The sequence below is a fragment of the Chionomys nivalis genome, chromosome 25, assembly GCF_950005125.1.
Source record: "Chionomys nivalis chromosome 25, mChiNiv1.1, whole genome shotgun sequence".
Lineage (NCBI taxonomy): Eukaryota > Metazoa > Chordata > Mammalia > Rodentia > Cricetidae > Chionomys > Chionomys nivalis.
The window spans coordinates 35,510,948-35,535,935 of record NC_080110.1 but is presented as its reverse complement, the minus strand read 5'-3'; the positions used below and the strand labels follow the sequence as shown (position 1 = coordinate 35,535,935).

At 43.6% G+C, this 24,988-nt stretch overlaps 1 protein-coding gene across 2 annotated transcripts in view; it reads right to left on the bottom strand.

Moving 5' to 3' along the window:
- LOC130866644 (TBC1 domain family member 30) overlaps positions 1-24,988 on the bottom strand; it is a 48,805-nt gene that overhangs the window by 9,464 nt on the left and 14,353 nt on the right. For both annotated transcript variants that reach the window (XM_057758234.1, XM_057758235.1), the window contains 4 exons: positions 23,619-23,787; positions 17,532-17,637; positions 2,563-2,675; positions 1,693-1,829 (listed from right to left, as the gene is read on the bottom strand). In XM_057758234.1, coding sequence (XP_057614217.1) covers positions 1,693-1,829; positions 2,563-2,675; positions 17,532-17,637; positions 23,619-23,787 — 525 coding nt within the window. The remainder of the gene's footprint in view (positions 1-1,692; positions 1,830-2,562; positions 2,676-17,531; positions 17,638-23,618; positions 23,788-24,988) is intronic.

Genomic DNA, 24,988 nt, shown 5'->3' with positions numbered 1-24,988 from the left:
AAAAACTTCACACACCAAAATTAACCAGACCTGAAGTCTATACAACTCAATGAATTTCTACACATCAGCCCAGTCTTCAGCAGGGTGAAACGCAAAATGAAGCTGGGCATGTGGCTCAGCTGGTACGGTGCCAGCCTGGTATGCACAAACCCTAAGGCCGGTCCTCAGCACCATATAAACCCAGCATGGTGGCACATGCTATACCAATCCCAGCGCTTGGGTCGGAGAGGTAACACCCAGGATATCCAAGACTGGAGTGGTTTGAATCATTATGACACCATAGGCTCCCTGTGTTTGAATAATCAGTCCCCAGCTGGTAGAACTGCTTCAGAAGGATCAGAGGTGTGACCTTGTGTGTGTTGCTAGTGGCAGGCTTTGAGGTTTCAAAGGACTCTCCATGTTCCATGTGTTTTCTCTGACATGTGTGTGGTTGTCTCATGACATGAACTCCTAGCTACTGCTCCCACGCCGTGCCTGCCTGCCTTCTACCATGCTCCCTGCCATGATGGTCATGGACTCACCTCTCTGAAACTGTAAGCCCCAAATAAACTCTTTCTTCTATGAGCTGCATTGGTCATGGTGAGTCTTATCACAGCAATGGAAAAGTAACTAAGGCAAAGACTGTCTCAAACAATCTCAAAATGAGCCGAGGCTTGGGTAAAGCATTCAAAACTACCACAGCCAAAAGGCAATGCCATCAGCCACCACTGCCACACTCTAAATAATAAACAACAACAAAAAATGACAAGACAATAAAGTTGGCAGGTGGCAAAGATAATGCAGAGGGCCTGTGTGTCATTTCTGCCCTCCTTGTACAAGAGAATTGGCCTCCTAATTAGACAAGGTAGACAAAATATCTTAAGACAGATCTGCCACCCAAGACAGGAAAGGACCCAGCGGGGAAAACTACAGTCTGCTTTTAAAAGCTCGTTAGATTGCACTGTCAAGCCCACAGGAACTCACTTCTATGCAGGAAATAGAGTGTGGCCAGATCCAGAGCACCACATTTAAGAGAGACAATCCCAAATCATAGCACATATCAGGTGGACTCACAGACTATCAAGAGGTATAGAGTTGTATCTTACGAGAAATGGCCTCTTTCCGAGGACTGGTACCACAGCTCTATGGCAGAGCACTCCCCTAGCATGTGTGGGGTTCTAGGTTCAGTTCCCAGCATGAACGAGAGCCAAGGTGGGAGAGAAAGGAAGAAAAGAAGACAGACAAGCAGGCAGGCAGGCAGGCAGGCAGGCAGGCGTCCCCAACAAGGGCCTTTAGCAGAGGTGAGAGCCATCCTCCAGGGAGAGGAGGAGACAAACTAAGGCTAAGGGGAGGATCTAGTGTCTTATGAAATGAGGATTGTCTTCTCATCCAGAAACGAAAATACTCAATCCTAAGCAGAAGAGAGCCCGTCTACGGGGCCCTGAATCGAACCCCAGCAGGATGCACTGGGTATAAGCTCTACACCGAGCAGGCAAGGCTGCTTGTTCGGACAAGTGGCAGTAAGAGTTATCATAAAGGAAACGAAAGGGAATCTGTATGGGCGACGAGAGATGCAGATGGATCCTGCCAAGAGATAAACCATGGAGAAGATGCTTTTATAAAGACTATGGATGGCAGTAGCCAGCCAGAGAGTCAGGCGTGTGCAGGCCCTTGTTCAAATGAACCAACACTATCATATGAACGCCCCTCTACCTTTAATCTGCTTTTGGTACTTTTGCAGCTCAGGTGCCAGGAACCCACTGAAAGGCCCGAGGCATCCCACGGCACTAGCAATGGCGTCCTCGTCATCCGGCTCATGCTCCTCGTCACTATCTCTGGACTTATGTCGCCTTGGAAGAAAAGGAGAAAGAGAAAATATAGACCTTTTTTTTAAGCAATAAAATTTAAATGTCGTTGTGTGTTTGTGTGTGTGTGTGTGTATGTTTCCCTTTTTCCCCTGACAATTTTGTTCCTGAGTCTTGCCCAACCTAATTGCTGTAGGTCAGCTCTGTTACCAGCTTCTTTCATATTCTCTAGTTATCTATGCGCAGATAGACATAACTGTAGAGTCTGATATAAATCTGAGAGTATACATATATCCCTCTGCACCCTGCTTTTAATTTATTTAATAAAATATTTCAGTATTTATATCAAGCTTCCTTCATCTTTTTCACAGCTGTATTATATCTACACAGCTCACATTAATGAGTCAGGCCGCCAATGCACACTCCCGCGCGCGTGCGTGTGTGTGTGTGTGTCTGTGTGTGTGTCTGTGTGTGTGTGTATCTGTGTGTCTGTGTGACTCTCATGCATCAATTGGTATGCCAGTTTCACCCTGTTTAAGTTACTGAGATTTTAAGTATTTTGCAGTCTTAAAACACTGCAGGTTTACTACACTTTTTTCTTCAGTTCGTGTCCCACCTCATGTGGGAAGCACACTTTGAACAGCTCTGTTGAATCTAAGTCTGTAAACCTTTGGGAAAGGGTCCTTTGGGTTCTAAGTACCAAGTTAGTTTGCATTTGTTCAAGGGCTTAAGTGTCACCTTGCAATAACAAAACGAGAAAACACAAAAAGCCACTTACCCGGAAACGGACATGGGCTTAACTGTGGCTGGGAATGGTGTGATGTTGTAGGTATACTTTTCTCTCAGCTCTGCCAGCTGTGGGAAAGGGAACGGAGCCATAGAATAAACAGTCTGGAAGACAAAAGTGAAATTGCCAAGTCTTAGATGGTGACCTAAAAACTCCCATGAGTCCTGTGTTAAAGGTGGAGGCCGAGGAGACAGATATTGCTCCTCATGCGGCAACTGGGAGAGAAATCTTCTTTGAAGAAAGACAGAAGTGTAAGGCAGGGATGGGAATGTAACTCAATCAGTAGAGTATGTCTGAAGCCCTGAGTCCAGTCCCCAGCACACATAAACACGGCATGGGTGGTGCAGGCCTATAACCCCAGAAAGACAAGAAGATGTCCTCATCCTTAGCTAAGTAGTGCATTTGAGGCCAGACTGGGCTGTATGAGATCCTATATAAACAAAATAAAATGAAGCCAGGATATTGAAGATGGGGTACCATCTCTAAGCCTTGATGCAAAGGGCTCCAAAACTGAGGCATTTAGAACACCAACATCATGTTCCCCCACCCCAAAAAAAGTTCACATCTGATCCATGCAATGGGTTACAGACAAAAATAGGGATATACTCAAAATATGGTATAATACTACCTTCATACACAAGTATGAAAATTGTATAACATAAAAATCTTATGTTTAGACGTGTGCTCCATACCCAAGATCTCTCACTGCATACTTGCGAAGATCCCCCAAATCTGAGTTATTTCTAGTCCAAGCACTTCAGATAAGTGACATTTAACCCATACTCATAAACACAAGTGACCCCACAAACAGCCAGCTGCGTGCAGCCGAGCATTCTGAATGAGGAGCATGGGTGGGCAGATTCTGGCATCTAGCATCCTCTTGAGAGTGTGTTATATACCATACTGTGATGTCTATACCAAAGAACCCACACATGCCCCTCCAAGGTCTGGCTTGTTTAAAGTGTTTTGATAATGCCCACGGGCACTGACATCAGCTTTCTGAATAAAATTAAGTTTTGTGGATGACCTTGCAAACTTTCCCCCAAAGAACCACCTTTTCAAAAGCCTGTGAATGAGCTCTAAGAGAAAACTGCTGTTACTTTTAAAGGGAAAGAAAAGACAATAACAAGTTATCAAGCGCGGGCCACCAAAAATCCATAAATAAAAACAAAAGAGGGTCTGGAGAGATGGCTCAGTGGTTAAAAGCACTGCCTGCTCTTACAGAGATCCTGAGTTCAATTCCCAGCATGGTGGCTCACAACCATCCATAATGAGATCTGGTGCCCTCTTCTGGCCTGCAGGCATACATGCAGACAGAATACCAAGAATACTGTACACATAATAAATAAATAAATCTTTTTTTTTTTTTTTAAAGGAGCTGGGTGTGGCCACTCACACTTAAATCCCAGCACTAGGGAGGCAGAGCAGGCAGAGCTCTGAGTTCGAAGCCAGTCTGGTCTAGACAGTGAGTTCCAGGACATCCAGAACTATCCTGTCTCACTAAAGCAGGAGTGGGGAGACGGGGAAACTCCGCGTCTTCCCGTTACCATGACAGGAAGAATTCTGCTGGGTCTCTTACTGTTAAATTTTAAGTGTCCCACACTCACTAACAGCCCTTCAGTTTCCACTCGCCAGCGTGTCCACATTGATCATGCTTTCATTTCCCCACAGAAGCAAATCAAACATCCCGATGAGGGGCTGAAAAATGACTTAGCAGTTAAGAGGACTTGCCGCACCCGCAAGGACGGAGGCTCAGTCCCCAGCACCCACATGGCAGCTCCCAACAGCCTCTGTGTGACTCCAGTCCCCGGGGATCCAGCTCCACCTTTTGTCCTTCACGGACCTAGGTGTACACACAGTGAACATATATTCAAAGAGGTGAAGTGCTCACGAATATTTACAAAGATAAATAAATCTTTTTGAACGATACGTGCTGATGAGCCTTTTCTAGGAGTCTTTTTAGGTGGTTTGTCCATTTCAGCAAGACTGTTCCTTCGGAGCTGGGATGTGGCATGGTGGGAACGGGAGGACTCTGAACGAAACGTGATCGGTGCCGTGGCTCACATGGTGGTTCGGTGCTGTGGCTGTGACAGTTCACACCTGTCCTTCTGACTGTCCCCAAACGCCACCTATATACTTTCTACAGCAATTCAAGGTTCCAAACAAGCGTTGGCTAAAACCCCTTCCCCTCGACGCTTTATGCAAAGCCGCATAGCCTACAAGAGCACCAACCTTGTTTTTAAGCAATCTGCTCACATACACTGTGTGCTTGCTTATCCACAGGGCTGAGACGTGGCATAAATTTAGCAACACTACACAACTCTTCCCACGCCCTCAGCAGAAACAGAAGGCTCCCATTAGCAAAGTGTGAGCTGACATCAGCCCCCCGCCTCTCCGGGCATCCTTGCCTCATCTGAGAAATGCAGGGTGTGAAGCTCAGGAAGACGATTCCCTACAACAGGAGGGGTAGTTATAGTCAGGGGGCAGTGCACATGGTGTGCACATGTGTGTCCATGCAGTGAGCGCATGCGTGTCTGTGTAGTGAGTGCGTGCATGTCCGTGGGTTGAGCACATGTGTCTGTTCGGTGAGCGCGTGCGTGTCAGCGTTTAGATTCTTAACCAGGGCCACGTTTGTATGGATTTTGTAATACTACACTTAACACACTCTGTGTGCCTAAGCATGCCATGTAATTGTATTAGTAGTGAATTCTCATGTTCGATCTCACAAAGATAACCAGCAGCTGGCTCACTTCCAGTGCAGAGTTCTCCATACAGCCTTTTGAAGACATGCGGGCATGTGCAACCCTAGTCTCAGAACTTTGGACCCAAGAAGTACCTCCTCTTCCATGTCAGTCGGGAAGAATAGAGTCAACTGAGTCTGGCCACACACACACCAAATGTCCTCCCCAAACTGAATGCCCCTGTCATTTGTGTAAACTTTTACCTGAGCAACTGAGAAACTTGACTTAAGCAGCTAAGAAATCACATCATTCATATTTTGTTTTAAAAAACTACACCCCCCCCCAAAAAAAATGTGAATACTTTCACTAGGAACTTCAAAATTGCTTAAGAATTGACCTAGATGTCCCACTGACTAAAACTGGGCACTGGCTCATGGTTTGCTTTAGCTCTTGTGTGTGTACACAACAGGGAACTGGAGTCTCCTAATCCCGCCTCGCGGTGGACAGCTACAGGGGAGGAATGAGCAGTAGCTGCTCTGAGCCTCTGCTCTCAGCCCTTCCTGCCTGGCGCAGGGGGAGGGGTTCCAACCAGGGATCATCAGAACCACTCGGGTGAACAGTCCTGACACAAGAAAGGGCCTCTGCTGGGCCTGCAGTTCCTTGTTTGATATAGATATGAATAATTTGCATTGGTATGGATTTTAAGGTCAATCTTGTTATATGTATATGTATTTCTGATATTGATTAAGGTATTGTGATTGCGTAGTTCATTTAAAAATGTAACGTATATAGGTTGTTAGTGGATAATCATCAATAATAGTCAAATTTGTAGTCATGTTAGATTTTCAAGATGTGCATAGATATATTTTAGATAGACATTCTTCATATCTTTCAAAGACTACAAAATATGACATTTAAAATATTTTAATAACTTAGGGCTCTTCATGACAATGAGACACGTCTGCTCCTGACAGCACCAATATACTTCAAGAGGAAGTATCGAAGAGGCTCCTTATGGAGTTTGATAGCCATTTGGGCAAGAAACTGCTCTTGCCTGGACTGTTACACAAACTGGACACAGAGAACGCACAGAGAGAGGACTGCTAAATTTGCCTAAAGGTGAGATGGTCTTTTGGGGTTCCTGATTTATCAAAGAGTCTGCGAGACATTCTGCAGGACACAACAGATAGTGACTAAACTGCCTTTAAAATTTCCTGCTTCATTGAAGTGTCTGCTGAAAACTTTGGGCCTGTAGGCCGAAGATGGATGCCCCAACGGTACAGAGGAACTTTGGGTGACTATCCAGGCAGCGAGATGTCTCTGTCATTTCTAGAGTTTAGAAGTTGCTTATTTCTTGTTTGCTTAGGTAAGATTATATCCTTCTGGAGTCTTTGATGGAATTGAAGAATGGTTATAGTTATAGTTATAGTTTTCCTTAGTTATGATAAAAGATAAAATAGATATAAATATTGTAACTGTAATTCTTGCTTGATAACTGTTTTGTTATATGTAATTTTACTATGTTAAAGTTAAAGCCTTTCTTTTTGTTTAAACAGAAAAAGGGGAAATGATGGAGGTAAATCTTGTATCTTATCTGTTGCTTTCATTGGTTAACTAATAAAGAAAACTGCTTGGCCTGATAGGACAGAAAATTAGGTAGGCGGAGTAGACAGAACAGAATGCTGGGAAAAAGAAGCTGAGTCAGGCAGTCGCCATGATTCTCCCACCAGACACAGACGCAGGTTAAGATCTTTCCTGGTAAGCGCACCTCGTGTTGCTACACAGATTATTAGAAATGGGCTAAATTAATACGTGAAAATTAGCCAAGAAGAGGCTAGATATAATGGGCCAGGCAGTGTTTAAAAGAATACAGTTTCCATGTAATTATTTCGGATAAAGTCATGCGGGCAGCCGGGTGGCAGGACATAGCCCGTCGCTCCTTAATTCAACAGAGTGGCGCTCCAACGTGATGGACTAAGTCCACTTAAAAACCTGAGAGGACTTTAAAAAAAAAAAAAGGGAGAGAGAGTTTAACACAGCTTTTGGCTGTTTGTGGGTGGTTTGCTGCAAAAAATTTTTCCTGACTCAGCAGCAGGAAAAAAACTGGCTGTTTTAAAATGCCGGCTTTCTGGGCTGTGCCGCCATTACGATCTCTGTCTGGCTCCTGCTGGAGACAGAGCTTTTGAATGGAACATTTGGAGTAAAGTGCTACGATTTGTTTGATGGCAACTAGACTCACTGTGTGCCTAAAAGAAAGTCATTACATGCTGTGGCTCAGAGGCACAAGCAGCTCCGCCATGCTAATGGTACAATGTACAAGGATCAGAGGCACAAGCATGTTGGACTGGGCAGGGCAAGCAGGCAGTACCTTGTTTTGACCTAGGAATGTCACAGCTTGGATTCTTAAGCGCTTAGTGATTTAAAAGCACAAAACAAAGTGCTCCTGGATAATAAAAAAATTACAGATTTACAATAAAACAAATTTCAGACATAAAAGACCACTAAATGGATATAATGTTAGATAAATGTACGTAGGCTTAAAATATATATATATATAAAATAAAAGTTAATGATTTAAAAAAAAGGGTAAAGTCTTTAAAGAGACAAAGTACAAATAGTTAACAGATTAAAACAATAAAAAAACAAGCCACATAAAAATAAAAAATTCACAAAGAATCTGGATTCTTTATATTATTGTGTTTTCTTTAAAATTTTTGACTGTAAAGAAGCTAAATACAGAGAGACATTTCATTATATGGACTGCCAATTAAAACCAAAATGGATATCATGAGGGTATTATGACTTCAAATTTGGGTCTAAGGAGATGATGCTTTAAAAAGGGTCTTCTTTTGTTTTCACAGAGAATGAGACTCTGTGGATTGCGTCTATCCCAGTATGGTATGATAGACCACGCCCTCCTGAAAGGTTGCTGTGAACACCCTCAAAAAATTACTTCACTCAACTGCTGACTGAGATGACCCAGGCACACAGGTTATACCATGAAAGACCTAATTAACGACGCCCCCATTCAGCAGGAAGCAGTTTTAAAAAAAAAAACTGTGCCCATGTTCCCAAATATGTTTTATAAATGTTCTTTTACACTTAAAGCAGGATATGATATAGATATGCATAATTTGCATTGGTATGGATTTTAAGGTCAATCTTCTTATATGTATATGTATCTCTGATTTTGATTAAGGTATTATGATTGTGTAGTTCATTTAAAAATGTAACGTATATAGGTTGTTAATGGATAATCATCAATAATAGTCAAGCTTGTAGTCATGTTAGTTAGATTTTCAAGATGTACATAGATATATTTTAGATAGACATTCTTCATATCTTTCAAAGACTACAAAATATGACATTTAAAATATTTTAATAACTTAGGGCTTTTCATGACAATGAGACACGTCTGCTCCTGACAGCACCAATATACTTCAAGAGGAAGATGGGCATCGAAGAGGCTCCTTATGGAGTTTGATAGCCATTTGGGCAAGAAACTGCTCTTGCCTGGACTGTTACACAAACTGGACACAGAGAACACACAGAGAGAGGACTGCTAAATTTGCCTAAAGGTGAGATGGTCTTTTGGGGTTCCTGATTTATAAAAGAGTCTGCAAGACATTCTACAGGACACAGCAGATAGTGAATAAACTGCCTTTAAAATTTCCTGCTTCATTAAAGTGTCTGCTGAAAACTTTGGGCCTGTAGGCCAAAGATGGATACCCCAACAATACAGAGAAACTTTGGGTGACTATCCAGGCAGCGAGATGTCTCTGTCATTTCTAGAGTTTAGAAGTTGCTTATTTCTTGTTTGCTTAGGTAATATTATATCCTTCTGGAGTCTTTGATAAAATTAAAAAATGGTTATAGTTATAATTCTCCGTTATAATAAAAGATAAAATATAAATATTATAATTGTAATTCTTGCTTGATAACTGTTTTGTTATATGTAATTTTACTATGTTAAAGTTAAAGCCTTTCTTTTTTGTTTAAACAGAAAAAGGGGAAATGATGGAGGTGGATCTTGTATCTTATCTGTTGCTTTCATTGGTTAATTAATAAAGAAAACTGCTTGGCCTGATAAGACAGAAAATTAGGTAGGCGGAGTAGACAGAACAGAATGCTGGGAGAAAGAAGCTGAGTCAGGCAGTCGCCATGATTCTCCCACCAGACACAGACGCAGGTTAAGATCTTTCCTGGTAAGCGCACCTCGTGTTGCTACACAAATTATTAGAAATGGGCTAAATTAATACGTGAAAATTAGCCAAGAAGAGGCTAGATATAATGGGCCAGGCAGTGTTTAAAAGAATACAGTTTCCATGTAATTATTTCGGATAAAGTCATGCGGGCGGCCGGGTGCCGGGGACGCAGCCCTGCAGCTCCTATTACAACACTTGTTCCCTCTTTATCTGTGGTTAGTGCCTCGAAGCAGCCGCTGGTGCCCTGAAACCAGCTCAGCCACAATCCTTCCTCACAGAGACACATTCATGTGTGTGGCGGCCTCACATGGGCATACTTATGTGTGTGACGGCCTCACAAGAACACATTTATGTGTGGACGGTCTCACATGGGCACACTTACGTGTATGACGGTCTCACATCGGTACACTTATGTGTGTGATGGTCTCACAGGGACACACTTATGTGTGTGACGGCCTCACAGGGGCACACTTATGTGTGTGACGGCCTCACAGGGACACACTTATGTGTGCGATGGTCTCACGTGTGAAGACACATTTGTCACGCAAGCATGAGCGTCCCTAGTAAATCGCTCGCAGCACTTGGTACTTGGAAAGCTCTAGGCAGCCAACTGATAGGTTGGAGATTACAAGACATTCCAAGTAAGGCTTTTTACTAAGTCTCTTAGAATCCACATGTGGTGCAGTAACAGAATCTGGAGTCTGAAGGGAAGGGAAACATAATTGAACTCAGCGTCCCTCCTCGTCCCACGGTAACCCCTCTGGAGCGTCACCAACAGAGGCCTCAAAGGCACTGCCTAAACACTTCCAGTTACGAGCACACACTACTGTAGGGCAGATGGCTTCCATTTTTGACAGAGCTAATTAATCAAACATCGTCTTTCTATTGAGCAAGCACCAACATCCTTGACATTTCCAGTCCCTTGCTGGCGGAGGAAAAGTGAACAGCGTGGGCCCAAGGGCAGATCGGGCCCCACTCGTGACAGCTGCCTCCAGATGACAGTTTGTCATCCAAACAAGGTCAGGGTTTCAAAACACCTACAGCCCTTCTAGTAATTTTCCCGACATTGCCCTCAAGGAATTTACCAGAGATATTATCCACAATCTACTGCGACCCAGATACCGTACGTCCTTAGTATCCCTCAACCTCCTTGTCTATTGTTACCAATTAAAGAAAATCAGAAGGGCTGGTGAGATGCCTGTGCTGGTACCGCTAAGTCTGACGACCTTGAGTTCAACCCCTGAGACCCACACAACAGGAGGAAAGAATTTGCCCTGGACTGTGCTTCGTGGCACATGTATATCAGCAAACACACGCACACACACAAATAAAGACATAAGATTTTTTGAATATCCAGTGGCTGATGTAAAATCGGTGGAAGGTGATGTGACCTATGCAGGGAGGAGAGGCTCAGATCCAGTATACTCGTCCGTGTTTAGAGAGAACTGGGGAAGGTCCAGGTGGGAGAATTCCTGAGTCCTCTTCAGTTCGAAAGTAAAAACTTTGTATTCAGCTCACAAGTGTCCCGCGAAGCCCTTTCAAGTGTGCTGACAGATTTATGGTCAGATTTGTTGTCATCCAAACAAGGTCAGGGTTTCAAAACACCTACAGCCCTTCTAGTAATTTTCCTGACATTGCCCTCAAGGAATTTACCAGAGATCAGCCACTGATTTTTTTTTTTTTTTAAGAGCGAATAAAAAAAAAGCAAGTGACTTGAAATGGCGCTTGCCATCTCTGTCTCTAACACTGCTTCACGCCAAGGAAAGCCGGCAAGCTGACTCTCGGAACTACTAGCATGCATTTAAATAGACATTTATATTTAGGCCCTGTTGAAAAGGAGTTACGTTTCCTTTCCCACTATTGACACGTTTAATAAGAAACATGGAAATGTAATGTGTAAAATTAGGCTTTGCTGGTCTTCCCACAGATGACGGGAGAAGGGCTTGCTGTTGATGTGAGCCTCGCAGACCATCCAGAGCCTACAACCCTCCCTCAGAAGACACAGCTAATAGCCACCCTCTCCCTAATGCCTAGTAAGAAACGCGGGCTTCACCCTGCACTGGTGGCTTCAACACATACTGTCCTGGCTCACGCCTCTGTTGCCGTGATAAACATTATAACAAAATCCAATGTAGGCAGAAAGGGCTGATTTCACCATACAAGGTCACAGTCCTTTGATGAGGAAAATCAGGGCAAGAGCTCAAACAAGAACCTGGAGGCAGGAATGAAGCAGAGACCATGGAGGAACGCTGCTCACTGGTTTGCTCAGCTTACACAGCTTTTATGCAGCCCAGAACCACCTGCTCACAAGTGGCACCACCCACAGTGGAAAGAGCCCTCCCATATCAACCACCCATCAAGAAAATACCCCACAGACTTGCCTGCAGGCCAGTCTGATGGAGGCATTTTCTCAGTTGACGTCCCTCTTCCCAGATGATACTAGCTTGTGTCAAGTTGACAAAACACGTGGATACAGATGTGCTGTGTAATGTATGTGCAACCCCAACATACAGGCACAGGGCTGGACAGCCCCTATTCATCTTTAAAGGTGAAACCAGACATCAATTCCCTCATGGAAGCATCCTCTAACTTCATCTCCCTTCCCGCTATTACCTTGGACCCCTGGGAATTAATTTTCCTTCTCCTCAGTCCTATACACCTCTCAGTGCGCAACCCCAACTTCCTCTTCCCACATGTGTCTCCAATATCAAAGCCCAAGACACAACTTTCAGGGAAATCAATATTGGAGAAGTTCCAATTCAAAGGACAATGTAACAATGAAGAGACCAGAGCAAGAAGAGAATGATCACTCTGGCCGCAAAGAGCCAGCTGCAGCAGAGCTAAGAAACTATAGCAGGGCCATCCTCTATCACTGAAAAAAAAGGCAGAAAACAAACCATGGATTCTCAATAAATATTTGCTTCAGGAATTAATAAGCTTTCTGAGCAACTCTCATCTCAAGAACAGAAAGCTAAGCATGGGCCCTGTCCTCAAGGAACTTACGAACCTTACAGAGGAAATAAGATGCAGTCTTGTGATGGAGGTGGGTCTTGTATTAATCTGTTGATTTCATTGGTTAATTAATAAAAAAAAAACTGCCTAGGCCCATTTGATAGGCCAACCCTTAGGTGGGTGGAGTAAACAGAACAGAATGCTGGGAGAAAGAAGCCAAGTGAGGAGTCGCCATGATTCTCCCATTCCAGACAGACGCAGGTTAAGATCTTTCCTGGTAAGCCAGCTCGTGGTGCTACACAAAATATTAGAAATGGGTTGGATCAATATGTAAGAGCTAGCCAATAAGAGGCTGAAACTAATGGGCTAGACAGTGTTTAAAAGAATACAGTTTCCGTGTAATTATTTCGGGGCATAAGCTAAGCCATGCGGGCGGCCGGATGCCGGGGACGCAGCCCCGCCGCTCTTATTACTTCAACAGTTTTGGACGCAGTAGAATGAGGTCATCGCTCCCGTGAGAGGCTTAAATGAAAGCATGAAATGGGCACTTCTAGTTTAGATGATGAGAGAAACTTCATGAAGGACGATATCTGAGCTCAGGAGAAGCAAGACTGTACACGGAGGGCAAAGGTCTGGAGGGCTGTGTTTCCAGTCACTGGAAAACAATCGGATCCAACATAAAAGGGACGAGCAGGCACCCCGCCTGAAGGGGAAAGAATGGGAAGCACAGTATGATGAGTTTGTGCAGTGAGGAGTCCTCGGCGCGTCATAGGAAAGGAGGAAGGGCTCGTAGCTCCCCAAATCCTGCTTGGAGCACATGATTCCAGAAGTTTTGTTAAGACTTCACAAATTTCATGAATGGAAAACGCCAGGCATGGAGCTGGGCAGCAGAACAATGCTCAGTAAAAGAGGCCTCCCTCTCAGAGACGAGAGCAAAGACCAGTATAGATGAGAGGTGCTAGAATCGGAGCCCAGTCATCAGGGTCACACACACAATTCCTCTTTTGAGACAGGAAAGAAAGTTGAGCCTCAACAGCACGCGGAGATTCAAACACGGATGCCTGGGGAAGTTATATCTGACTGTCAGTATTCCCAAAAATCAGACAAGTTCAGCTAGGAGCAAGAGTTCCTGAGAAGGAGCTGTGGGACCAGGAGACGGGTAGAGGAACAGTACTCATTTCTCCAGCCCTTAGTCAGTGCCTGAGTCTTAATTATAGTCTCTCAGATGAATTCCAGCATCCATAATGACCATAGGCAGGAAACCCAACATGAAGGTGGCACCAAGAGAAATAAGAGAGAGAAAAGAAAGCAAGTCCAGGGGACAGCTTTAGATATAATCCACACGTGATCTGGGACAAGAGGAAGAGGCAGAAAGATCAGAAGGAGCCCAAAGCACCAGAGGGACTGAGGATAAAATGATGTCCCAGAATGTAGTGGAAAAGCAAACCAGAAAAATAACCAACCCTCGTGTCTCTCCCAGAGACTTATAATTAATGCAGGATAGCACCAGCTGACCATAAACCAAGATGTAGACTGATTTCCATCTCGCCCTCCCTTCTCCTCATAAAATACGTCACCCATCAGTCTTCCTGTGTTGCGGGAGGTCCTTCCGCTCCTCCAACCAATAGCCGCCGAGATACCAGCCCATTGGGGCGTGGTCTCTTTCCCTTTAAAAAAAGCGGCTACTTCCCTCCTCCCTCTCTTTACTTCCTGCTCCGTTTCCGGCGACTAGACTTCTTCCTAATTGCGTGCGCAGAGGGCTGTTGTCTGGGACGGTGATCTGTAAGTTTATTCCCCTTTAAATAAATACCACCCTATTAATCACAATTCCAAACTGGTGTGGGACTGTTTGACTTGCGCCTTCATCTGGCGCCCAGACATGGGGCACTGAATCTACAGAAAGCCTGAGAAAGCTTGGGAAAGAATAGAGTAAAGCATGTTTTCTTGGTAGCAGCAATTTCTCTGTTCTACTCTGCTTGCTAGAGGCAAGCAAGTGCTCTCATCTAAGAAAGGCTTCCTGACTCAGCTTCAGCTGCAAAACCCTGCAGCTCATTAAGAGGTCCTGCCACGAAACACTTAAAAGGTATTGATAAAAGCTGACTGCATGCTTGTTTGTTTTCAGACGTAGCAGGAAAAAAGTTGTGCTGTTTTAAAATGCTGGCATTCTGGTCCGTCCTGCCAGGGCCGGCCGGTACCTCCGCCATGAGGCTGGAAAGCTAAGGAATGGCCTGGATTTAGCTGGCAAAGCCATGGCTTTAATCCTACCCATATTGCTCAGTAATTTAAAGGCTTGTGTGGTCAGAAAGAGAGAGATACAGTAAAGAGAGATTCAAAGACAAAGAAAACTTGAAATGATTTACAGTGTGTTTAAAAATATATGCAGGCTGGAAGATAAAGTTCTTAAAAGTAAAAAAACAAAAATAAGGAAGTAGTTGGGTGTGGTAGTACACACCTTTAATCCCAACACTTGGGAGGCAGAGGGAGATTGAACTCTGAGACTTCAAGGTGTGGTAGCACACGCCTTTAATCCCACTGCCTGGGAGGCAGAGACAGACAGATCTCTGTGAGTCCAAGGACAGCCTGGTCTAAAGAGTTATTCCAGGACGAAGATATACAGAAAATATAAAATAAAAGTAAAAGTAAGCAAAATAGAGTTAAAATAAAGCTGCACAAAGATGGAAAATACACAGAGAATCTTGATACTGTATGCTATTATGCTCTCTTTGAATTGTTTTAATGCTGAGGAAGGAACAACAGATACTAAAAGATATTTGTTTATAAATGCTGCTGAACTAATCCAAGATAGATATTTTCAAAATACCTTGACTTCAGAATTTGGATCTAAGGATATGATACTTTGGAAAAGAGTTTCTTCTTTTGTTTTCACAGAGGATGAGACTCCTTGGATTGCTTCTATTTCAATATGGTATGATAGACCACGCCCTCCTGAAGGGTTGCTGTGAACACCTTCAAAAAATTACTTTGCTCAACTGCCGACTGAGAGGAACCTAGCACACAGGTTATACCATGAAAGACCTGATTAACAGCGCCCCCATTCAGCAGGAAGCAGTTTGGAGAGAAATAACTGCGCCCATATTCCCAAATATTGTTTATAAATGTTCTTTTACATTTAAAGGGGGAGATGATATAGATGTGAATAATTTGCATTGATATGAATCTTGGTTTACTGACATTAATTTAAGGTCAATTTTATTATATGTATATGTATTTCTGATATTGATTAAGGTATTGCGATTGTGTAGTTCACTTAAAAATGTAATGTATATAGGTTGTTAATGGATAATTATCAATAATAGTCAAGTTTGTAGTCATGTTAGTTAGATTTTCTAGATGTGCATGCATATATTTCAGATAGGCATTCATCATATCTTTCAAAAGCTAGAGAATATGACATTTTAAATGTTTTAATAACTTAGGGTTTTTCAAGACAATGAGACACTCTGCTCCTGGCAGCACCAATCTACTTCAAGAAGAAGAAGATGGGCATCGAAGAGGATCCTTATGGAGTTTGATAGCCATGTGGGCAAGAAACTGCTCTTGCCTGGACTATTGCATAAACTGGACACAGAGAACCCGCAGAGAGAGGACTACTGAACTTGCCTAAAGGTGAGATGATCTTTCGGGGTTCCTGATTCATGAAGGAGTCTGCGAGACATTCTGCAGGACACAGCAGATAGTGACTGAACTGCCTTTGAAATTTCCTGCTTCGTGGAAATATCTCTGGATACCACAGGCCTTTAGGCCGAAGATGGATGCCCCAACGGTACAGAGGAACTTTGGGTGACTGTCCAGGCAGCGAGATGTCTCTGTGATTTCTAGAGTTTTGTAAGTTGCTTGTTTCTTGTTTGCTTAGGTAATATTGTATCTTTCTGGAGTCTTTGATGGAGTTGAAGAATAGTTAGTTATAGTTTTCCTTTGTTATAAAAGATAAAATAGATGTAAATATTGTAACTATAATTCTTACTTGATAACTGTTTTTGTTATATGTAATTTTGCTATGTTAAAGTTAAAGCCTTCCTTTTTTTGTTTAAACAGAAAAAGGGGAAGTGATGTGGGAGTGTCATATATCAATCTGTTGATTTCATTGGTTAAGTAATAAAGAAACTGGCCCTCATAGGTTAAAACATAGGTGGGTGGAGTAAACAGAATAGAATGCTGGGAGGAAGAGGAAGTGAGCTCAGATGCAGGGCAGCTCCTCTGAGAGACAGACGCCATGCTGTCCTCTCCAGAGCAGATGCGATGAAGCTCCGACCCAGGATGGACGTAGGCTAGAATCTTCCCGGTAAGCGCTCCTTGGGGTGCTACACACATGAATAGAAATGGACCAAGCAGTGTTTAAAAGAATACAATGTGTGTGTTGTTATTTCGGGGCATAAGCTAGCCAGGCGGACCAGGAGCTGGGGCGGTAGAAACGCAGCCCGCAGCTCCTACTACATTCCTGTAAGAGGTCTCAGAAGCCGGGCCAGCAAGATGGCTCAGCAGGTAAGAGGGCTTGCCACACAAGTCTGACAAGCTCTCTGCGGAGGGACAGAAACAACCCTTAAGGGTTGCCCTCTGACCTCCGTAAGGGTGCCGTGATATGCACGCTCTTGAAATCACACAGAATATGCACATCAAGCAATAATAAAGGTTCCTTTGATCTCGGAATCAGACTCTCAATGAGTACCTGACGACTTTGTTTTTTCCCAGTTTTTGTTTGTTTGTTTGTTTGTTTTTGTTTTTTTTTTTACCTTGTACCTAAGCATGTCTAGGGAACAAATAGCCATTCGTTTCTTCCTTCCTCTTGTGATGAAGATTCTTATCAAATTATAGATTCTTGGCCAATGGAAAATCTAAGTCGGAGGACTGGCCCAATACATTTCTCAAAGGTCAGGGCTCAGAATAGCATCATTTGTCACTCCCTCTGTCTTTGGGGTTCTATGCCCACACTGTCTACACTGCCCACACTACCCACGCTGCCCAGACTGCCCACACTGTCTACACTGCCCACGCTGTCTACACTGCCCACACTGTCTACACTGCCCACACTGCCCACACTGTCTACACTGCCCACACTGTCTACACTGCCCACACTGTCTACACTGCCTACACTACCACTCACCTGCATGAGTTCGTGGCTCTGCAGGAGGTCATTTTCCAGCATCTCCTGGGTGAGACGTCCCATGGTGCTGTAGAACTCATCTGCGGTTTCACAACACTCTATCTGCCTAGACGGAAAACAAGACAGAAAGGGGACTCGGTCAGCGCTTTCGTGGTGCGCGACACACCCAGGCCCACGTGCACCTCTCTCATCATCCAGCTGGTCAACAGAAGTATGAGCTCCTGCCACACTCCTGCGATGCAGTCTGCTATGGAGGAAAGAGCAAAACTACCAAGGGCAAGGTGGTCATGTCAGCATTCCTGCATACCAACTACTAAGAAGGCTGACTCAAGGTCTTTGAGCCCAAAGTTCAAGACCAGCCTGGGAAACATGGCAAGACCTAACTTTATTTAAAAAAAAAAAAAAAAAAAAAAAAAAAAAAGCATGAAGACAAAACAAACACCAAAAGTAATTTTGAAATAGTCATTACAGAATGAGCGCCCATCTTCCCTGCACAGCTCCCTGAGCCTCACGGCCCCGGCGGGTGTCTTTACTCTTCCCACCTGGCACACCCTCTGTACCAAAGTACACACCAGTGACCAGAAATCAGAACCACAAAATTAGGAACTGAAAAGCAATTATCCCCTGTAGAAAACTAGTCAATCCTACTCTGCAGGGAGAGCATGAACAGGCAAAGTTCGAACCACAGTGGAGTTAAAGAGGACAGGAACTTCTCATCAGTCTACAGATTGTTTTCACAGGCTTCACTGAATTCTTCTCAGGGAAGTGGCTGCCACCTCGGAAACTATGAGCCAGGTGAGATTTTAATCTGTCTTCTAAGGAGGAGGAAAGGAAATGACACAAGACTGGGCTCTAGGTGTCTCCAATTTCTCCAGTACAAAGGTTTTCGCATGGTAGGATAACTCCATTTACCCACTAACCATAAGGCGTGTGTTGACAGGCACTAATGCTGGGCAATTTTCACAGTCGTTAAAAAAACTGTAATGAGAAAATCGCAGACTCAAATCCCTCGGTAGCACTGTGCAAATAAGAACGTGGAATACAGTGGGGAAGGCTGCTAGGGATAGAGCAGGCAAGGGTATATGATGGTGGGGAAGGCTGTTAGGGATAGAGCAGGCAAGGGGACATGATAGAAAGTAGTTATGCTCCCCCTGGGGGGGAGAAAACAGAACAAAAATGCTTGGGATGAGCTTTGAAAAGATGCTCTGTGGTTGCCAAGAAGAATGCAGCATTGCAAAGGCCTGAGGCAAAGACAGCAAGGCTGTGTGGGACCTCTTTGCTGCCCCCCAAGCCCAGCTGATGTTAATGGGAGGGAAATCACTGCAGAGCCAGAGGGAGCCCGTGAGCCTTGAAGGCAGAGCGCTGCAGACCTCAGTGGCCCTATCTACCTTCTAAGCCTCTGCGGGACACAAGTGACCCAGGAGTTTTTAGTAGGGAATGATGAAGAGCCATGCCCTTGGCAAGGTTGACCTAGGTGTGGCTTAGCATGTTTGGGGTACAATTAGCAGCACTGAGGAGGACATATGCCAAGGGGGAGGTGATGAGTGTGCCAGTATGGGAAGTCATAGGAGAAAGGCAGACAAAGAGACACTGTCACAGTGAGGTGGTAGAGAATTCAAAATTGTTCTGGGGAGGGAAGGAAGGAATTCTCGGCTGCAGAAACAAGGCATGTAGAGGGGCCCTTCAGACAATACAAGGCACACATGTTATTTAGTTCTCCAGAGACCCAAGGTAGCCTACACACCGTGGATATTTTCCTGGTGCTACGTCTGTGAGGAAGCTTTACAGGCACGAGCACCAGCCCCACTTCTCAGTAGCAGCGCGACTGTGAGCGAGTTAATTAACCTTCTCGGGATGATTTTCTCACTTGAAAAGGCAGGGAGGAATAATCTCCCCAGCTCCGCCGGGTTATTGAGAGAACCAAATGAGATAATATACTCAAGCTGCCTACTGTAATGACAGGAGCTGTCGGCACTGGATGGATGTTGGTGGCCTTCCCTTGCTCCTTACAAGTCGCAAGCTGAAGAGATGTATAATTATCACGAGCGAAACCCCTGAAACATTTGCAGTTCATAAACAGGAGCCATTTCTGAGCATAAGGATTTGCATAATGAAAAGCAACAATTCGAGAGCCAGGATGCCTTGGTTCAAAACTGCATCTCCCACTTACTAAATGGGTGATTTCAGGCAATTCATTAAACTCTGTGCCTTGGTTCTCAGATCTGTAAAATGAAGGTGGGCTGGGGAGATGGCTCCGCAATTAAAAGTGCTTGCTGAGTTCGGTCCCCAGCATCCACCTTAAGTGGCTCACAACTGCCATAATCCCAGCTCTCAGAGTGCCAGTTCTTACTTGCTGCAATTATGATTTCACCAGTGACTATCCTGCCACCACCCAGGAATACATTCTGATGTGGCAGGAAGTGAGCAGAGGGGAGCAGTAGAATCACCCCTTTTGTTATACACACAGGAAGCGTACAGTGTAGAGCAGGCCGGAAATACATGAGTGCAGAAAGAAATGCATATGGGGGAAAGTGAAAAGACAAAGTAAATGGCACAGCCAACCTCACAGAGGTAAAATTGTTGGCTTGTCCGGAAATCGCCGTGCAATAAATAAAGGCGAAAGATGACAGTTATGGGACAGCAAGAGCAGATCAAGGGGATACAAATCGGAAAAGAAGTCAAACTCTCACTGTTTGCTGATGGTGTGATAGTTTACATAAGTGACCCCAAAAATTCTACGAAGGAACTTCTACAACTCATAAACACTTTCAATAATGTAGCAAGATACAAGATTAACTCAAAAAAATCAGTAGCCCTCCTTTACACAGATGATAGATGGGATGAGAAAAAAAAAATCAGAGAAACAACACCCTTCACAATAGCCACAGATAGCATAAAATATCTCGGAGTAACTCTAACCAAACAAGTGGAAGACTTGTATGACAAGAACTTTAAATCTTTGAAGAAAGAAATTGAAGATAACACCAGAAAATGGAAAGATCTTCCACGCTCTTGGGTAGGCAGAATTAACGTAGTAAAAATGGCAATCTTACCAAAAGCAATCTACAGATTCAATGCAATGCCCATCAAAAGCCCAGCAAAATTCTTCACAGGCCTCAAAAGAACAGTACTCAACTTCATATGAAAAAGCAAAGAACCCAGGATAACCAAAACAATACTGTACAATAAAGAAACTTCTGGAGGCATCACAATCCCTACTACAAAGCTACAATACTGATAAAAGCCTGATATTGGCATAAAAACAGACAGGAGGACCAATGAAACCAAATCGAAGACCCAGATATTAATTCATACACCTACAAACACCTGATTTTTGACAAAGAAGCAAAAAATAACAAATGGAAAAAATAAATCATATTTAACAAATGGTGCTGGCATAACTGGATATCAACATGTAGAAGAATGAAAATAGATCCAATCTATCACCATGCACAAAACTCAAGTCCAAATGGATCAAAGACCTCAACATAAAGCCAACCACACTGAACCTAATAGAAGAGAAAGTGGGAAGTACACTTGAACACATTGGCACAGGAGACCACTTCATAAATATAATCCCAGTAGCACAGACACTGAGAGAAACAATTACTAAATGGGACCTCCTGAAACTGAAAAGCTTCTGTAAAGCAAAGGATACACACAGTCAACAAGACAACACAGCGGCCTACAGAATGGGAAAAGATCTTCACCAGCCCCACATCAGACAGAGGTCTGATCTCGAAAATATACAAAGAACTCAAGAAATTGGTCATCAAAAGAACAAATAATCCAATAAAAAATGGAGTACAGACCTAAACAGAGAACTCTCAACAGAGGGATCTAAACTGGCTAAAAGACACTTAAGGAAATGCTCAACATCCTTAGTCAACAGAGAAATGCAAATCAAAACAATTCTGAGATTCCATCTTACACCTGTAAGAATGGCCAAGATCAAAAACACTGATGACAACTTATGCTGGAGAGGATGTGGGATAAAAGGAACACTCCTGCATTGCTGGTGGGAATGCAAATTGGTACAGCCCTTTTGGATATCAGTATAGTGATTTCTCAGAAAATCAGGAAACAATCTTCCTCAAGACCCAGCAATACCACTTTTGGGTATATATCCAAAGGATGCTCAATCGTACCACAAGGACATGTGCTCAACTATGTTCATAGCAGCATTATTTGTCATAGCCAGAACCTGGAAACAACCTAAATGCCCCTTGACCAAAGAATGGATAAGGAAAACATGGTACATTTACACAATGGAGTACTACATAGCAGAAAAAATAATGGCATCTTGAAATTTGCAGGCAAATGGGTTGATCTAGAAAACATCTTTCTTTTTTGGTTTTTCGAGACAGGCTTTCTCCGTGACTTTGGAGCCTGTCCTGGAACTAGGTCTTGTAGACCAGGCTGGTCTCGAACTCACAGAGATTCACCTGCCTCTGCCTCCCAAGTGCTGGGATTAAAGGCGAAACATCTTTTTGAGAGAGGTAACCCAGACCCAGAAAGACAAATATCATATGTACTCACTCATAAGTGACTTTTAGACATAAAGCAAAGAAAACCAGTCTACAATTCACAATCCCAGAGAACCTAGACAACAATGAGGACACTAAGAGAGACACACATGAATCTAATCTACAAGGGAAGTATAAAAAGACAAGATTTCCTGAGTAAATTTGGAGCATAGGGACCATGGCAGAGGATATAAGGGGAGGGGAGAGGAAGAGAGGGGAGCAGAGAAAAAAATGTATAGCTCAATAAAATCAATAAAAAAAAATGACACAGCTATGTGATGTTTACAAATACATATATTAATGATTTTTTTTAAAACCCTAGAATTGATAGTTCCTGGATTTTTCCTTGTAAAAGTTCTTTCCAGAAACAAGTTATAAATAAAAAGTCTAGCTAAAAGCTTTCAAAACAGAGTGGGCAAGATGGCTCAGTGGGCAAAGGAGCTGCCAAGTCTGGCAACTGGGGCTCTACACTCAGAATCCAAAAGACACAAGAAGAGAACCAACTCCTGTAAGTTGTCTTCTAACCGACAAATGCCACAGCACCGTGCACCCATGCATGTAAAGACACATAAATAAGTAAGCGTAATTTTCAAAACATTTACAGCAAAACACTGCCAGCGGCTTGCTAGTGTTCTGGCATGTTGTCATGGATGCCTGCTCAAGTCACTCACGGGAAATTTCTCTGCTTCCTGAGTTGGCTATAAATGAGCAGAAACTGCCATCTTTCTCACTACCAGGAAGGGAAATAAGTGAAATCTGGTTGGTATCGTGCTCTGGCAGAACCAGATTTGAACATCTAAGAGATTCTTCATGAATGGAAGCACCTTCTATTGGGCTGCTCACTCTGCAAGCATAGACACACCTCCCGATGGCTGTGCAAGCATAGACACACCTCTCGCTGACTGTGCAAGCACAGACACACCTCCTACTGGCTGTAACAAGCATAGACAAATATACCACCTCCTACTGGCTGTAACAAGCATAGACAAATATACCACCTCCTACTGGCTGTAACAAGCACAGGTACAGTTTGTGCAGGGACTCTCACTGAATTTCATGCCAGCTCCAAAGGGAGAACAAAGTGAATAATAAACATTGATAAATAACCCAAGAGCCAGGTGTAATGATGCACCCCTATAATCCCAGCACTTGGGAGGTAGAGACTGGGGATTGGGAGTCGAAGGTCATTCTCCACCTCATAGTGAGTTGAGGCTAGATAAAACTCTGTCTCAAATAAGAAAAAAAAAATCCCAATTGTTATGTGTGCTGGCAAGTTTGCCTATTTCTTTACAGATACAGCTGTTTCTTCTCTAGCCATGCCCCCCATTCCTCCTCTGGAAAGCCTGAGGATGGTCAAATATTGCAGGCACGATCTCAAGGAAACCTGCCATCCCGGATGAGAGTCCCTCTCTCCCAGAAACACCGGCTGGGCTGGCCGAGGTTCCTGGAGGCTAACACAATTCACCGCAGCCCACAGCTCGCTCTCTCTCACACATACATGCCAATGTTTCCCACTCTAGAGCCCAAAGACTGCTAACACCAGAGTGCAGCTACCACTTACTCTCCCAGCTTTGCCCAGATAGCCAGCGACACCCTCAGGATGACCTCCGAGCCTTCAAAGAAGACTGAGTCCCAGATCTTCAAAACCGTGTGGTTCGGGAGGCACGTGGCAAAGAGAGTGAGAAACCACTGCATCGTGAAGACGTTGGTGAGCGGAGGCTCATAGCCACCTGAAACGAAAGAAGACAGAAGTCCCCCAGAAGGGAGATCTGTAAAACGCACTCTCTCTTCCACACCACCCAAACAGTACTGCTTCTCCGCGGCTTTCCTCAATCCCTTCCTGGCTCTTTCCTCCTTTTCCCCTCCTGTGTTTCTAGAAGAAACATTTTACAGAAAATTCCAAGACTTGACCGTCATAAATTCTTTGCCACACTTCACAGAGTTTTACCTGAACTAAATCTGGGTCTTCTTATCGAAGGCTTAAGAGTAAAGAGAGTTTTCCTCACCAAGAATACTGTGAAAACAGTTGCCTGTAACGTCTCAAAAACAAACACTAAGGCTTGGAGTAGAGCAGTAACGCAGTGCTCAACTGGCGCCTCGGAGACCCAGGTTCAAACCCCAGCACCGCCCAAACAAAAGACAAAACAAAGTGCCAGCAAACTTTCAAAATCTTATAGTTCCCACTTTATTTCAAATGCAGCTATGATGACTAAAATTCCTTATTATAAATTACTTATCTCTTAAGTTATATAATTCCCAGATCACAATTGGAAGAGAGAAAATATGCTGGGAAAGTTCCAAAATGTTTAAATGTTAAACAGCTCTAAACGTTAAACTGCTTTGAACTAAGTGATGCATAGAAGACATTTAAAGACACCTCTAAACGTTAAACTGCTTTGAACTAAGTGATGCATAGAAGACATTTAAAGACACATCTAAGGCTTGGCCCATTTTGAAATTTCTGACTTTACTAAAAGCCTTCCCGGTTTGGGTGACTATAAATGTCTATGAGATTTTTAGATGTATGCTTCCAATGACTGTCAATAAGTACAACTACCTAAGAATAAGTAAAAACAAAACAAACACTTTCTTCTTTCCTGTGAACAAATACTTGGGCAGAGACTAGATTCTGAGGTTATTCCTTGTGATCAGGAGCAAAGGAACTTGAATAAAAACATGGATTTCAATTGCTTGTATCTGCCACTGCCTTGAACATACCGTTATAGCACTGCCAAGCCACACAAGAAGATCCTCAGTGTATTTTAATAACAACTACATCTTCACAATCCATTAATATAGCTGGGTATGCTGGTACAAACTAGTCATTTCAGTACTAAGAGGCTGAGGCAGGAGGATTTCTGTTAAGTCTGAGACCAGCATGGGATACACAGTGAGACCCTGCCTCAAAAACAACAAAATCCTTCCCTGTGC